Source organism: Mirounga angustirostris, unplaced genomic scaffold (genome assembly GCF_029215605.1).
Source record: "Mirounga angustirostris isolate CCGP_5_RB_7025 unplaced genomic scaffold, mMirAng1.0.hap1 SCAF_17, whole genome shotgun sequence".
Taxonomy (NCBI): domain Eukaryota; kingdom Metazoa; phylum Chordata; class Mammalia; order Carnivora; family Phocidae; genus Mirounga; species Mirounga angustirostris.
Window position 1 is genome coordinate 10600697 of NW_026991725.1, and position 18049 is coordinate 10618745.

Below are 18049 nucleotides of genomic sequence, written 5' to 3' on the forward strand. Positions count from 1 at the left end.
GAGTCTTTGTCTAAAATGATCCTCACAACCAGAGTTGAGCCCCTCATTAGAAAAATATTGAGGCTAATTTTGAAAGATAGGTCTTCCTGCCACGGAATTACTTCTAATGAATTTCTAACACTGTTCTTTTGGGATGCATATACTTTGCTTTTTTTTTTCCCTTCAAATTTTTATTTAAATTCCAGTTAGTTAACATAGAGTGTAATGTTATTTTCAGGTGTAGAATTAATCATTTACATACAACACTCAGTGCTCACAAGTGCCCTCCTTAATCCCCATCACCTATTTACTTTGCATGTAACTTTTCTCAGAATTCCTTCTGAGCGACTACTATTGATACTGGAGATTTTTCAACAGGTGGATTAGTTCCTTTGACTCTTTTCATTATTAGCAAACAGAGGCCCAGTGAACTTGAATGACTGGAAATCCTAATGCATCCATTGGCCGACTACAGAATTTGTGGAGGGCTCCTCAGTCCCCTTCAAAAGTCAGTCCTAGAGATAGCCTTTAAACAAAAGAATGTACTTGCCAGCATTTTTGTACACCTTAAGTTTTAAGATTTTACTGAAAAAGGATGTGATATAGTACCCTATGTCAAGAAACTTTACAGCTCCAACTAAAGGCAATAATGAACATCAGGACAGCAACAGATGACTCCAGAGCATGAGGTGTAGCGTGAAGCATCAGAGTTCAGCATTCGTTTATATGATTAATGGGCAAGGCTTCCTGAACTGTAGTAGGCCAACTTGCTTAATTTCCATATCATCCAATTACTCCTATGCCCCATTTCTCAAATACCACTGGCTTGTATGTGCTCTATTGCATGTTTTTTAAAAAAATTGGTATGTTTACTAAAAGCATTGTGTGTATATGCATAAAATTACTGTGGTTTCATGTTTATAAATATTGTGGGGAGAGATAATTTCCCTGTTCAAAATTATTGTTTCTAATCTTCAGTAATATTTTCAAGACATTACCTCTGGGATGAAATTTTTTTGCTCCAAAAATGGTATTTTTCTTACCCTTTTATCGCTTTTTGGAAAGGTTGAGGTAAGTTTGTTCAGCCATTTTTGAATTATCCAAGCATGAAAAAGAGTTTTTCAGCTGTTAAGGAAATTGTTTTCAGCTCTTTTATGTGATTCATACAACACTAGGCAACGGAATATGATATCCAGCAGATAATACAATATGGAAAGGCATTAACATTTTTTCAGCATGGTTTTTCTGAATGGCACAAATTATGTCAAATATCGTATTGCCTTGTGGTTTAAAAAGGCACATTTTAACACCCATACAATATTTTTCACCATTCCATCAGATAATGTTTTTTTCATGAGATTCTAATACGAGTTAATATTGTAATTATTTTTTGATAGTATCTAACTAAAAGTGAAGATTTAATATTCCACACAAGATACAAAAGGGGAAGAGGTTGGGGTGCCTGCATGGTGCAGTCAGTTAAGCATCTGACTCTTGGTTTCGGCTCAGGTTATGATCTCAAGGTTGTGAGATCGAGCCCTACGTCGGGCTCCATGCTCAGCACGGAATCTGCTTGGGAGTCTCTCTTCTCTCCCTTTGCCCCTCCTGCTCGTGCTTGCTTGCGTGTACATTCTCTTTCTCAAATAAGTAAATAAATAAATCTTTAAAAGGAGGAGGTGACACTTTATTATGTATCTATAAAGGATTTTTCATTCAGAGTTTTTCACTGAGTCTTGGTTTTCTCATCTTCATGATGCAGATAATGCTTAGGTCCATTTCAGCTCTAACACTCTAGAATTCTTTGTATTGCTGCTCCTGGGCCTTGCAGGATGGTCCTCTTCCTGGCATTAGCAGTAGTAAAACAATAGCTATGGGAGGGTTTGCCAGAAAATTTCAACTTTTAGACTTTTAGCATGGAAAATAAAGCTTTAACGTATCAGCCACAGTCTAACCTATATCTAAGTCCACACAGAAAAATATTATTACAGCTGAACTCAAAGTGAGGAGATATAAGAAAGGCAACCATGGCAAAGATAATTCTTTTACTGCTTCCCACAGCATAGCTACAGTTGATGGATGCTTCTTACATTCTTAAAAACATAGTCCTGTCCTGTTTTGCCCCTTAGCTTTCCCCTCAAATTTATTGGTTGAGCTTAATATTAGTATTTTGTTTTGTAGTAACAGCAGCTTTTGAAAGTGTGCGTGCGTGTGTGCGCTTGCGTGCGTGTGTGCGTGTGTGCAATTGCACATTCTCTTCACACTGATAGTACAATTAATGTTGATGTCAATTTTGGTGTTAATTTTGGGTCATGATTAGTGTTGACACTTCGTGTCAGACTAATGGCATTTATGGGCACCATCAGAATAAATGTTAATATTGTCATGTTTTTAGTATCTGTTATAGTAACATTAAAGCAAGTTCCTCCCAGGAGAAAAAATACATGTATGGATAGATAGATAATGCCTTTCTGTGTCGCTGGTGTTACTCAGCGAGAAAATGACATCTCAGGGCAGAATCCTAATCACTGTTTGGAGCATCAGAAATAATGATCACCTCTGATCGGGGGTTGTGAATAATTCATTCGGTTTGATTTTCACATCCTGTCCAGTGATACTTTTCAAACCAAATGTGTTTCTACAGGAAAATAATGGTCCCACTTCTTATGGAAATACTGTGGCACAAATCATTTTACCCACATAAAAACAGTTAAATAAGACTGTTCTCTTCTGCTTGCTTTCTCCTCCCCATTCCCTCCTCCCTCACTTGCATGTGTTTATTCCAGAATCAGACTATGACCAAAGAAATATTTTCTTCCTTAGAACTTGCATAAGGCAGATATTTATTTCTGCTCATCCTTTGCTTATTCACATTAACTCTTTTGATCCTCTTCCCTTTTTTCATTTTAATTAGTTTAGGTTGATAACCCTAAACCTAAGAAACCTGCTATTCGGAGTATCCTGTTATCAAAAATCATCTGAAATTACAGATTTTTAAATGATTTATGGCTATATTAATGAAAACATAATTGGCAGGAAGCGGCTGGAACCACTCGGTAAGTCAGTGGTCAGGAAAGAAGCTTGTGCGCTACCTGGGCCCCGGAGCCCGAGTCTGAACCTTCTTAGGCCATAAACTCACCCACTGTGGCATACGCTCTCAGGCTGCAGCCCTCAGTCCTGGTTTCACCTCCATCAAAGCACTGGAGGGAGAGAGAAGCTGGAGCAAGGGGATTCAGTGGTGGAATTTCCTTTGGTTATTATTTTTCAGTTAATGTACTAGGCATCTTGGGCTTAGGTGAAATCAGTGAATGTCATATTCCTAATACATTGTCACACTTGTGTATATATGCTTTTATAGTGATTGCAGAATTTTCAATATAAAGTCTCCATTGTATGTATAATATAGATAGACCCATCTGTATAAAGTATTTGACTGAAAAACTTACAGTGTCCTAATTAAATAGGGGGAGAATATGACTGTCTTCTGAAGTAATGACCCAATCCTCTGAGACAAAGCTATTCTTAGGTAGCATATTTTGAACCATTTCTCCTGAATGTTGTGACCTTTTTTTTTTTCCTCCCTCTTTCTCTCTCTCTGTCTCTAAATCTAACAAGGGCAGGGGGAAGCGTTTCTCAACCTACTTCTCATCATCAGACAAAGTATTTTGCATTCGGAAACCATTTCCAGTATCAAATTCAATTTTGTCAAGTGATTAGTTGAGTTTGGTAGACAATAATTTAAAAACACAAAGCTGGAAATGGCCATGGTGCTTCTGCACTGGAGGAGAGCGGTTGCTATCCTCAAGTTGCAAGCCCTCTTCCAATGACTATGCATCACAAGGTGGATTATTGTGTTACATGTCTTTGCAGCTGTTACAGACCTGCATCTGTTGACACCATGTGTTCCTATCCCAGGCTGCTAGAAGAAATAGGGGAGTGGGTGAATTGATACCTTGTCTGCCTATCAGTGCGAACGTCCTTTTATGTACATATGTTTGTAAAGCTCTTTAGCCCCCTTCAAGATTAAAGGCTCTGTATAAATATAAGCTTTCGATTTTAGTACATGTTTGTAATACATGTGGTACAGTCCTAAATATGTATTTAGCTGATAGGCACTGTTCTTGTCTATTGTACAAATATTGACTTTAAAAGTATAAATATGTATTTAACCATCAGACCAGAAAAACACTGAAGCAGTTACTTCTCAGGTAGAGATATTAATATTGTATAAACCTATATATACATATGTTTACATTCTACTACATCATTGCAGAGCATTTCTTTTTTAAAAATGAAATGATAGCCCCAACAAACTAAGGCAGTTCTTGATACTCTCCCTTCGAGGTGAGTCTTGATTTTTAATTTTCATGCGTTTCACTCTCTCCTAACTTTATATAAATATGATCTGTCGCGGTAAGACTAAAATGTAGAGTCAGCTTTTGTAAAGTATGAGAAATCCTTAGGCTGGGGAGATACTTTTCCCTTAAAAAAATTTTTTTTATTATGGTACGCTAAAGTAGAGACAATAATATAAGTTTTCACGTACCTGTCACTCAGTGAAGAGCTATTTGGTAGTCTTTTCTTAGTTCCTTTTAAAACAAATCGCACTGACATCTGGAAGCCTGGAGAATCTGAAGAATAAGGGAAAACTTGAGAATAAAATGTAGTAGTAAGACCCACTACTGTGACCGAATAAAGGGGATGTCTCATGAAAAAAAAAAACAAAAAACTTAAATCACATTGACAATTTTATAAACACATTAAGGAGAATTTAGAAAATAGGAAAAAACCCCACACAATCCCATCATTCTAAAAATAATTATCATCCCATTTTGCTATGGTTTTTTTTTTTTATTTTGTTCCCCCCTCCTCCCAACACGTCTGTAGATACAGTGTTGTAACACTTACTGTGCACTTACTATGTGCCAGGTACTGTTCTAAGGCTTACCATGGATTTAATCCTTACAACAGACTTTATAGAAGAGGTTATTATTACCCCATTTTACTGATGAGGAAGCTGAGGCACATAGAGGTCAGTAACTTACTTAAGTGGCTAGAAAACTGACTGAATCTCTATTCTGTCAGAGTCAGATTCTATTAGATTCACATTCTCCAAATCTGGCTTCTGAGTCTGTCCTTAACCACCACACTGTTTTGCATCTCATAGTTATTATGGTATACAGACAAGTTTGTTATACCACTTCTTCAAATTTAGTATATCATGGGCATTTTAATATGCTATTTGTGGTCTTCATAGCCATCATTTTGTAAGGCTGTACAGAATACTAATGATGACCTTATTAGCCAGTTTACTTCCCTCCAAAAGAAGGAAAAGTTTTTATCATGACATTTATTTTTTAACTGTTTATCTTAAAATATTTTAGATTTATAGAAAGGTTACAAAGATAGTACAGAGAGTTCCCATATACCTAATGTTAACATCTTACATTATTCTTGTTACTCAAATAATCTTTTATGTAGGCAGAAAGAGGTATGTTAAAATATATCTAAATAAAACCATTGATTTTTCTAATGTTGACATTTTGTATAACCATGGTATAATTATCAAAACTTAGAACTAACATTGGTACAATACTAATAAGTAAAATACAGACTTTGTTTTGGATTTCACCAGTTTTTCTACAACTGTCCTTTTTCTGTTCCAGAATACCACATTGAATTTAGGTGTCAATGACATTTATGTTTGTGTTATAAATGATGTTCATCTTTCTATATTGTTTCTGCTAACTGCAGTGGCACTAGTCTGGAATATGCTTCCTTAATTTCTCTAGTAAAGGAAATTATGTGAACTGTATTTTTAAAAAATAAACGTACTAGCTATAAGGACAAGTTACTTAATTCCTCTATACCTTAGTTTTCTCAAGGCAATAATAACAGTTGCTTCTGAATTAATAATTTGAGAACTTTTTATAATTGGAAAAATTGAGACTATATGAAGTTAAGTGATTGGTTCAAGATTATATAGCTAGAATAAAGCTGAGATTTGGATCAAGGTAGGATGGTATTCCCCAGACTAACCTCTTAACTATTGTCAGTATTTGTCCATTTAGTATAGTACAGCTTGTGATAGATGTTCAATTAATGGTAGCTATTATTCTTGTTATTTTTTAAAAAATAAAATAGTTGAATGATGTTTAGGACTGTTATTCTGTGATCCCTAGAGATAAGTCATAGACAGTGTTCTAGCCCTTGGTGTTGACTATTTTCCAAGAATCATTTAAAAAATGAAATGACTATGGAACCAGCAAATATTTATTACTCCCATATTATGTGTTGGGATCCTGCCAGGCACTGGAGATGATATAATGGTTTAGGCTGGCAAGCTAAAAACGGTCCTAAGCAATATATGATTAATTATCGAATGAATTCTCTACATGAAGGTCTTAGTAGGAGATCGGAGAAGAAAGGGGTCACTTGAGGCTAGGTAAAGCTTTACTGAGGAAATGGAATTTGAATGAATCTTTTTGGAATGGGTAAGATTTGGATACGCTGAGAGGAGAGAAAGGGGCAAATTTTGTATGTTGAAGTTAATATAATAGATTGCCATTTGGAGTAATTGATTCATCAAACCCATAGACATTGTTAGTTTTGTATGTGTGGGGACATTGAAGCTCAATAAAGTTATTTTTCCAAGGTCACACAATTAGCAAGTGATAGGGCCTAGATATGGATCGAAGTTAGTTTGACGCCAAAGCCCATCTTCTCCATTATGTGCCCTATTGTTCAATTAGCAATAAAATCTAAATTTCAGTATAAGTTGAGCAATAGATGCCTTCTTAGATGTTTATCCATATGCTCACTCAAAACTTAATCTCTTCTGGTAGGGAGTCTGACTATACAAAGGCTGGGATAGCACTCTCCATTCTGTAATGGTACTTTTTAAAGGAGGAGGGAGGTGGTCGATGAGGAACACACTTTGGAAAGACATTGATAAAGAGTAGTGTGTTCTTGGTGCTGCTGTGTTGACACCTAATTAGAAGTCAATATTGCAAGCATAATGACCTAGCCAATTGCTGAACTGACTGCCCAAGTGACACAGTTAGAGTCCCCAGGTAATAACAAAAGGTAAGAGTATTATTTGCCTGCACAGTGCCACACAGACAAGATGTTTGCATTAGCATGCAAATGGTGAAGTAGATTCGTCAAGGCTTGTCTCTAAGCTACTTCTAGCCTAGGTGGCTAAGGTTAATATATCATAAAATTTGGTGTAAAACCCAATCTTCCTAACTACAAATGCATTTAGAGGAAATAGCTTTTCCTTCCTGAAAAACAAGAGATGTTAGGTTAGAGGGCCACGTGAGAAAGCAGGTGTAAAATATTTCTCCCCACACAGGCATTATATTACCCAGCTTCTTAAAAACCATGACCAAAGTTATCCCGATATTTGCAGTTTCTCCGTGCTATATTTTGGAAGATCTGTTTCTCCTTCCTTTCTGTGTCTTTAATGAGCAGATAGAGTAATACCTTATCTCGGAAGGTGATTGGATTTTTTTCTGTGTATTATATCCATTTTGATTTGTATTTGGCCAATGGTATGATATATTAAATAGCTTATATTTATCTGTGGGTGTTTCATATATATATTTCTTAATGCTGAGAATCACAAATAGCTGTGTGGAAAGCTTCAACCAGCCTGATTACAGTGGATGTGCAATTGGATTGAGGAATGTGTACTCAGAGCTTATGATCACTGGCCCGGTTGAGTCTGGGTGATGCATGTGGCTTTCCAGGGATGCTGCTATTTACATCTGTTAATGGCCCTTCTTGATGGCCAGCTCCCCAATGAGGTGATATGCAGCAGCCTGGGGATGAGGGACCAAGGCTGCAGATGTGGCTGGGCTCCATTAGGCAGGACCAGGAATGTTCATCTGGTAGGCTTTGTGTTTGGGAGCAAGTGGAGGGGGTGGGAGTGTGGGGGGCGGGGGAGACAGAAAGAAATGGGAAAAAAAAAAAAGAATGGAAAACATTACTTATCTGGGTATAGGGAAACAGACAGGCAGGCATAAAAAACTGCAGCTGTACCTGGGGTATGAGTGAATAGAAAAAGAAATGGAACTAGCAGATAAACAAGTAGAAGGACTGACTAGATCTCATATAGAAGGAGATTAAAAGAAGAGAGGACTGGGAGGGTTTGGGAAGAGACATGTCCCCCCTGCCTTTTGAGTCAATATCATTTGTGTGGCTGGTCAGATGCTACTGAACAGAGAGTAGAGATATACATATATCGTTCCTTGCATGCTTTGGTTTTCTGGTGCTGGGAGAAAGTGTCAAGAGATGCTCCCAAGGATGCGGTGTTGAGCTCTAGTGAATTCTTGCAGAAATGGAAGATACCTAAAGCAAGCCAGTAAAGAACGCTGCTATTACTCCTGTCAAATGCTAGAGAATAGTAAAAGGATCCAGGATCACAAAAGTGGTATAGTTCATGGCAGGTGATTCTCTTGCTGCTCTCCTCACATGTGTAAGAAGTTTTTCAGAAAGACTCTCACAGAAGATGGACCTTAGTGTCTTAGTAGATAGGGTAGTAAATTAGGGAGTTTGGGATTTAATTCCCTGCACCATGGCATTCTTCCGCATATATCCTGAGTGCATTTAAACTTTGGTTTTTCCATCTTTAAGCAGATTGAAACAACTGTGAAATACATAGTAAACCAACTGTTCTCACCATAACCTAGAGAAGTGTGCTAGAATGTTTGTTTTAGCTTCCCACAGGAAACTTGGCTCTTCAGCACTAAATATCTTTACATGAAGGCTGTGTCTAAGGTATAGTCTGATACATTCAGGGAACCTGAAAAAAAATTCTGCATGTAAGAAGCTTCTATTTATTTGTTTCTCTATGCCTTTGCAGATTGGCATGGTAGCTTGGAAAATGACCCTTAAAAGTCCTGAATACCCAGAAGGCCGAGATATCATTGTTATTGGCAATGACATCACATACCGAATTGGGTCCTTTGGGCCCCAGGAGGATTTGCTGTTTCTCAGAGCTTCTGAGCTTGCCAGGGCAGAGGGTATCCCACGCATCTTTGTAGCAGCCAACAGTGGAGCAAGAATTGGACTGGCAGAGGAAATTCGTCATATGTTTCACGTGGCCTGGGTAGATCCTGAGGATCCTTACAAGGTACAGACTAAGCAAAGATAAAACTTCAAGACAATACATGGTTGTGTGTGTGCGCGCATGCACGTGTGTGTCCACACGAATAAATAGGTTGGGGGAAAGGTAGAGGTTTAAGTTCAAAAGTCAGGACTTAGAGTGAGCCATAACCATGTTGGAGACAAATTGTCTCTCAGTATATTCACCTAGTTTTTTTTCCTCCAGCTTTGAAATAGATTGCTGTTTTCTTGGGTTGAACACAAGAGGAAATAGATATGCATTCAGCATGAGACATGCTAAGCCAGAAATATCTATCTTTAAACTATTCCACTGTGGCTTCCAGAACTTATGGTCAGTCATTTATAAAAGCCCTTATATCCTCAGCTTCTTCTCTGATTGTTCTCTACTTGAAATCTGCCTGTCCTCTAAAGACCCTGCTTTCCCTGTAGCCCTCTTAAAGAGTGACTGATACCTCTCTTCTCTCTTTCCCTGTCCCACTGAGCCTGGAGAGGCAAGAGTGTCTTCTTTGTGCCTCATCACTGCTTCCAGACCCTTCTGCCACACTGTTCTCTCTGAAAACGCCCATCTTCGAATCTCATGCCATCAGACTGTGCTAAACCACCACTTACTAGAGTGGGCCCCACCTCTTTGGTCACTCCTCATTCTTTGCATGTTTTAGTTGCCGGCACATTGTCACTTGCTCCAATACAACGAGCCCTGTTACAATTCTTGGTGACTTCTATATCCATGTAGATGATCCATCCCATAATCCAGCCTCTTAAATCCTTGACTTTCTGTCCTCCGCCCCAGCTCAGCCTCTTCTTCCCCATGATCTTAATTTCAACCATCCCTTTCTTTGCCTCCATCCTCCTTACATCCTCAGCTTACATTCTATGGTCAATCATAGGTTAATCATTATAATCGTATTATAATTACCACCTTCCCTACACCCTCAACTCTCTTTGCTTCTCTCCTCATTCTGCTTACTCTGTCTCTCTTTTTTTTTTTCTTTAAAGATTTTATTTGCTTATTTGAGAGAGAGAATGAGAGAGAGAGAGCATGAGAGGGGGGAGTGTCTGAGGGAGAAGCAGACTCCCCGCTAAGCAGGGAGCCCGATGCGGGACTCGATCCCAGGATTCCAGGATCATGACCTGAGCCGAAGGCAGTTGCTTAACCAACTGAGCCACCCAGGCGCCCTGCTTACTCTGTCTCTTTACAAAAACCTTGTTTAAATCCAATATTCTCCATTTACTCACATATGTGAACCAGCATAGCTGGATGCTGATAGAAAAAAATATCCAGTGCTATAGACTGGTCTTACTTTAAATTCGTTTATGAACCTCCCAAATGACAATTTCACATCTTCTCCTCTCTCCGTAAACTTCCAAAATCCTCTTGCCCCATCATCCCTCTTAGCTGACAACCTTGCTCCCCAATTCACTGAGGAATTGGAAGGAACAAGAAGAGGGCATTCATAAGCTCCCACATATCTGCATCTGTGCCTTTATTCTCTGCATCTCCCCTGTACTTTGGATGAACAGTCCCTGCTCCAATCTAAGGCCAGTCACTCTTATACGCTTAACCCTTTCCTTCTTGCATCCTCATTTTTTCCCTCTACTAAATCTACCCAGTTACCTCACAAATAGCACTCCATTCACTATCCTTATTGACAGCAAAGCTTCTTAAAAGCATTGTCTTCTTGCTATCTCCAGATACTCTCCTCCCATTCCTTTGGAACCCACTTCAGTTAGGCTTGCACCCTCACCAGCCCACTGAAGCTGCTTTGTCAGGGTCACCATGGATTCCATACTGTGAAATTCTGTCACGACCTTCAGTCTTCATCTGAGTGTCTCAGCAGCCTTTGACACAGTTGGTCACTCCTTCATCCTTGAAATACTTTCTCCTCTTGGCTTCTAGGCCCCAGAGTCTCCTTTTATCTTCCTAAGTGCTCCTTCTCAGTTTCCTTCACTGAGACATCTTTTAAATGTAAGAGTGTTTCAGGGGATGATAGAAATATTCTATATTTTGATTGTGGGGGTGATTTCCCAAGTATCCACATTCATCAGAACTCATCACACTACAGTACTTAAAATCAATGAATTTTATTGCATGTAAATTACGCTTCAATAGAATTCATATTAAAAGTGTATGGAAATTGTTAGTGACTGTGTTTCTTTTTGGGGTGATGGAAATGCCCTAGAATCAGAGAATGGTGATGGTTGCACAACATCAGAATATAAGAAAAACTACTGAATTATTCATTTTAAAATGACCAGTTTTGGGGTGCTTGGCTGGCTCAGTTAGTGGAGCATGCGACTCTTGATCTCAGGGTCGTGAGTTCAAGCCCCACATTAGGCGTAGAGCTTACTTAAAAAAATATGTCCAGTTTTATGTTACATGAATTTTAACCCAAGGCCCTACATAGCTTGGCCTTCCAATACCACCTCCCTCATTTCTTGCTGCAGACAGTCTCACTCCACGCTGGCTCCACAGGCCTGCTTACTTTTTCTGGAACTGCATGAGGCACACTCATGCCTCCACACTTCTGCACCTACAGTTCCTTCTGCCTAGAATTCCACCCCCCACCCTCCCCACCCTGTCCTGATATCATCATGTTTTGTTTCCTTCTCTTCTTCAAGGCCTTACTCAAATGCCACTTTCAGTGAAGTCTTCCCTGGACTTTTCTTTCTACAAGTTCAACTCTTGGAATGCTCTTTTTTCTTTTCCTTAAACGCTATTCTCATTAATATTGTATGTCTTATTTATGTGTGTTTTTTCCATCTCTTTCACTAGAACATAGTAAGTTCCATAAGGCTGGGAAATTTTGTCTGTTTTGTTCATTCCTGTTTTTCCAGTGTCTAGAACACTTGCCCATAAGAGGCACTCAGTAAATACGTGGTGACTGACATACTAATGACCCTGAGCACTACAAGGTTTTTGTCATAAGTCGTAGAAATTCAATGACAGATTCATGTCTCTTGCATGTTGTGCTCACTGTGGGACAAATTCATTGAGTTAAACACTGGCATAATTTCTCACCGTATTTAAAACGTTTTCTGCTGCTTGCTTACTTTTTTTTTTTGACTGCGTGACTAATTCACTTAAGTTCAACACATATATCCTATAAACCTACTTTGTGAGTGTGTGTATAAATAATTACAAAAAGTTAGTATAATTTTTTAAATGTAAATAGGAATTATAAGTTGTTTATTGAAAACAGCAAAAGGCATGAATTCAGTGTTCACTGATGATTATCACTGCATAGAGTTCTGATTTTAATATTGCCTTCCCAGTTTTATGATCCTTTCAATTATCTCTTACCCATTTATATTTTGATGGTACTATGGATTTGAGAAAGTAAAGAATAGTACTCCAAACAGTTCTTTTATTTTGTGTTGATATCTTTAATAGAGGTGTCACAAAAGATCAGAAAATGACCCTTTAACCCAGATGAAAATGAAATGGATGGAATATCCTTGCAGTTGTAGCTACAAGATACCTTGTTTCAAGGACAGTCAGTGACTGGAGAAATAGGCACCTCCCTCTTTCAAAGGAGAACTGTCTGTGCTGGTATTCCATTAGACAGTAACTCTAAGAAGCGATGTGGCAATTTAAAGCTAGCTTTGGGACAAGCTGTGTTATGCATGCTCTGTGGTGTCTTCTGGTTATGTGCTGATGGCAAATAATGAGTTAGAAACTATTTGTGCTCCACAGGGATACAAATATTTATATCTGACCCCTCAGGATTATAAGAGAGTCAGTGCTCTCAACTCTGTCCATTGTGAACATGTAGAGGACGAAGGAGAATCCAGGTAAGTACATATGTAGTAGAATAATTTGGCTATGGATTAAAGATGGGAGAGTATGATCATTTCTTCCTCACTGTGCCGCTGATCATGACCTTGAAGAGCAATGAAGATTGCTTGTTACATAATCTGCAAGTCTTAGGTTTGTATCATAGGTCTACCACTAATTAGCTGAAGACCTTATTGATTGAGGTTTTTAAAGTTTTTTTTATTATTTGAGAGAGAGAGAGTGTGTGAGAGGAGGGAGGGGCAGAGGGAGAAGCAGACTCCCTGCCGAGCAGGGAGCCCGATGTGGGACTCGATCCCGGGACTCCAGGATCATGACCCGAGCCGAAGGCAGTCGCTTAACGAACTGAGCCACCCAGGTGCCCCGATTGATTGAGGTTTTTAAATTATGTTTATAATATTTATTCATTTTAGAAAAGTTGGAACATGTGAATAATTATGAAGAAGAAATAAAAACCAGCTACAATCCTACCGAGAGAGAACAATTTTTTTAAAGATTTATTTATTATTTCAGAGAAAGAGAGAGGGTGCAAGTTCAAGCAGGGGGAGGGGCAGAAGGAGAGGGAGAGAGAGAAAATCTCCAGCAGACTCCCCGCTGAGCAGAGTCCCACATGGGGCTCGATCTCACGACCCTGATGTCATGATCTGAGCTGAAATCAAGAGTCGGACTCTTAACCAACTGAGCCACCCAGGTGCCCCGAGAGATCACAATTATTAATGTATATTATATTCTTGCTGTCTTTTCTGTATATATATACCTTCTTTCTACATAATCAGAATCATAATAGAAAAACTCTTTTGTAATTTGTTCTTTTCACTAAAAACTATTTTGGGGGGAATTTTGTATATTCTTAAAATATTATATGAGAATATGATATTTAATGGCTTCATAGTAATTTATCATAATAAATATTTTATTTTGAACTTTCAGACTATTTGCACTATTTACTGCTATATTCCTGGGCTAAATTTTTTTTTATAAAAACTTTTAGGAATATCTCTCATTATTCCCTTTGGGCTAATTTCTAAAAGTGGAATTACTGGCCAAAAATATGTCTATTTTAAAGATATTTTTGATAAATTCAAATTGCCCTCCCAAGTCTGCACTCCCAGCAGCAATATGTGATAGTATGTTCTTCCCCTTTAATTTTTCTCCACCCTTGCCAATATTAATTATTGTCAATTAATAAAAGAAGATTAAAACAGCAATTATTTTAACTGGTACTTTTGAATACTAGTGAGGTTGAACATTTTTACAATCTATCTGCAAGTATTTTCCAGATTGCTAATCAACTACTCCAATACCATTTATTGAATAATGCATGCTGTCCTCACTTTTATAATAATCTCAACTCAGTTACTAGGCTTTGTATTGGTTTTTTTGTGCTGTCTGTTCTTGAGCTAATGCCACATTATTTTAACTATTCTAATGGGACAGATTTCCCCACATTCTTAATTTTTTCCCCCATGTTTTATTAGCTATTTTTATCTTTTTCTTTAGATTCATTTTTTTAATTACCAAAAACTTTCCATAATGATTTGATTCAAGTTACATCTATAAATTAATGTAGGAAGATCTGACAACTTCATAATATTAACTCTTCCCAGCAAGAAACATGGAACATGCTTTTCCATTTATTCAGGTGCATCTTTTAAAGTCTTGTGATTTTCTTCATATAGGTTATGCCAGAAGTTCCCAGTCTTTCTTGATTCATAACACCCTTGCTGTCTCAGTAATGTTTTCATAGCACCTTTGGGCTAAAAGTTATACCCAATATTTCTGTTTATTAAGTAGTCAGACCCAAACAACTTCGTAAGTATTTATACTCTAACAGTAATTATTTGGGAATTATCATACACATAAATGGAAAGGTTTTTTTTTTATTTTTAAATAATTACAATTAACCAATTAAGTAATTTTACTTACTAATGGGATATCTCCATCTATACGAAATCTCAAGACTTAGATTCAGCTTGGATGTCGCCACCCTTGTTTCTTGTTCTGCATTGATTTTTGTACAGAACTTGTTTTTTGTTTTTTTGTTGTTGTTGTTGTTGTTTTTCCACAGAAACTGAAAACCCAGCTTTGCAAAGATAGGACATTGTCAAAAGGAATGTAGTATTATCTAAAGTTTAATTATGAACTACCTAAATCTAGTAGTTCATGTGGAATCCAACAGATGTTCCATATCAGAGTGTTTCCTCTCAGATATTTAAAATATCCCGCAGCGGGCGCCTGGGTGGCTCAGTTGGTTAAGCGACTGCCTTCGGCTCAGGTCATGATCCTGGAGTCCTGGGATCGAGTCCCGCATGGGGCTCCCTGCTCGGCAGGGAGTCTGCTTCTCCCGCTCACCCTCCCCCCTCTCATGCTCTCTCTATCTCATTCTCTCTCAAATAAATGAATAAAATCTTTAAAAAAAAAAAAATATCCCGCAGTGCCCCTCGCAGTTCACCGTGACACCAGAGGCACCATGTGGGTATAATGGGATTTTTGTCATTTTTTAAATGTTTATTCCTAAATATTTTTCTTGCTATTCTGAATGGGATTCCCCCTCCCCATTATATTTTTTAACACTTTATTACTGATATTTTTAAAAGCTGTTGATTTTGTGGGGCGCCTGGGTGTCTCAGTAAGTTAAGCATCTGCCTTCAGCTCAGGTCATGATCCCGGGGTCCCAGGATCAAGCCCCACATCGGGCTCGCCATCAGCAGGGAGTCTGCTTCTCCCTCTACCCTCCCCCGTCTCGTGCTCTCTGTCTCTCAAATAAATAAATAAATTCTATTTTTAAAGAAGAAGCTATTGATTTTGCATATTGCTTTTCTTAAAGCAAAACATTTTTCTTCTCTCAGCTACAGTTTCCTCATCTGTAAAATGAAGATCAAGTGAATTAATATATGTAAAGTCCTTAGCACAGCACTGAGTACATAGTAAGCAGTCAAAAATCCTGGCCACTATTATCTATAATAATGGAGAGGATATTACCTACTATACTGGATTGCTGTGAGGATCAAAAATCATAATGTATTTATGAATGTGTTTTGTTAATTGTATTACACTACACAAAGATTTTTATTACAAATAACATAAAATTTAGTACTACTTCAAACAAAGATAGTCTTAATGGTAGAAGACTCAGATCATAGAGCAGAAAATGGGAAATTTGTATTCTTTTTCATGTAATACAAAGGGAGAAGATGTCACTTAACAAGTCATGAATACTGAAGCGGTATGTAGTCCTTAGGAGGGAAAAGATCTGCTTTGCAGGGAAAACTGACTGGACCTGAGTGTTCGTGACTACATGGCATGTGAGCCTTCCAGAAAGGACACATTAAGCCCCCCTCCAATTACTGTGGCCCTTTAACCCCTTAAGGGAGATTAGCTTTGCGTGCAACATAACTCTAGAATTTAGAGCCTAGATGCAGAGCAAAAGGAAGAATTGGAGAATTCCTGGGAGAGGCTAAAAATAGAAAGACAAGGGAATCTGGGAAGCAAAGATGCAAAGCCAGAGACCAAGGGCAAGGACAAAGGGAAGGAATTGGTGGAAGGTTAGAAGTAAAGAAAGAAGGGAACAGAGAAATATGAGGGCAAAAAAGTAGTTTAAGAGCCACCATGGGATATTTATTTATTATTTCAGTGTATTAAACCATGCCCAGTGCCAAGCTTTCTGGGTACACACAGAACAGTAAATAATACACGCCCATCTCTACTTCCAACTTTGTATTTTTCCTTTCTTTTATTAGTTGCATTCCCCATCTCCCACTTCCCATTATCAGCTATCACTCCTAAATTCCCTGCCAAGAAGACAGATGAGTGGCTCCCACTGGATCCACAGGATGCTTTCTGGACAATTTGGCCAGTATTTCATTTCCACACACATTCCATTTGCCCCTCCAGAACACTAGAGCCAGGACCGCTCCTGTAGGCACGTGATATTTACGAAAGAGCAGGAATGGGCATGTACTATTTTGATCTTACCCTTAGTCCTGTCTTGGAAAGAGAAAGGATTTTTTGACTTGAGAAATTGGGCTGAGCATTCTCACTTGGCCTCTGAATTTTTTTTTTTTATTATTCCTTTGTAACATTTATCTAAAATTGTTGACTTAATGGCTGTTGCTGATTATAGAGAGATCTACATTGACCCCACTTTTAAGAAACTTGTCCTAGAAAGTAAGAGAGGGCATCTAAAATCAGAGCGCCATATATGTGTCAAGCCCTTTCTTTGTTGCTTTAATTTAACTCTCATGTCAACCCTTAGAGGTAGACATTATCTCCATTTTACGGAAGTTACTATTATCCCCAGAGTTACATGGCTGCATGTGTCAGAGCAGGGATTTAAGCCTGTCTACTTCATTTCAGAGTTTACTCTTTCTGCTATACTATATTGCTTCCAGCAAAAATAGGCACCAAGCTAAAGAGGAAAGATAAATGAATGAAAAGTATAAGAGTATAGAGCACTGGCTTTAAATGAGCTTTCAGGATGCTTTTAGCAGCCTTTTAATGGTGATTGTTATTTTAATGGATTGTTACTCTTGGGTTTAACCTTTATAATTTGGCATGGCTGTATCCAATAGGTACAAGATAACTGATATTATTGGAAAGGAAGAGGGACTTGGAGCAGAGAACCTTCGAGGCTCTGGAATGATTGCTGGCGAATCCTCATTGGCCTATGATGAGATCATCACCATCAGCCTGGTAAATCTTAATGGAATATAACATTTTTGAAGAACTGACTGTGTGACTAGGAGTTATTTTTGTCCCATCTCTGTATTCAGTCCCAAATGAGAACATTTCTTAAAAATTATATATCTACAATTTGATTTTAACTGTGTATGATAATGTAAATAATTTAATTTCCCAGATAAGCCTAGCGCCTCATTTTAGCCTTTAGTTTAACTTATTTCTCTAAACAGAGCTGTAACAGCTTGAATTTCTTTTTGTACTACTTTCCTTGTTCTTACCTCTAGTGTAGATGCCAAGCATCTGTGAAACAGGCAAAAATATAAGAGAAGTAAAGGGCCCGTGAACCTTTAAGTGTCTAATCCTTGAATCATTCAGCGATTTCTGTACCTTTTCTTTGACCAGGGAATTGTGGGGCTTAATATTATTATTATTTTTTTAAAGATTTTATTTATTTATTTGACAGAGAGAGAG

The 18049-nt window shown here is 38.0% G+C and overlaps 1 protein-coding gene across 20 annotated transcripts in view; it reads left to right on the forward strand.

The window, feature by feature from the left end:
• ACACA (acetyl-CoA carboxylase alpha) overlaps window positions 1–18049 on the forward strand; it is a 283601-nt gene that overhangs the window by 194821 nt on the left and 70731 nt on the right. For all 20 annotated transcript variants that reach the window (XM_064582783.1, XM_064582786.1, XM_064582785.1 and 17 more), the window contains 3 exons: window positions 8843–9112; window positions 12800–12897; window positions 17470–17590. In XM_064582783.1, coding sequence (XP_064438853.1) covers window positions 8843–9112; window positions 12800–12897; window positions 17470–17590 — 489 coding nt within the window. The remainder of the gene's footprint in view (window positions 1–8842; window positions 9113–12799; window positions 12898–17469; window positions 17591–18049) is intronic.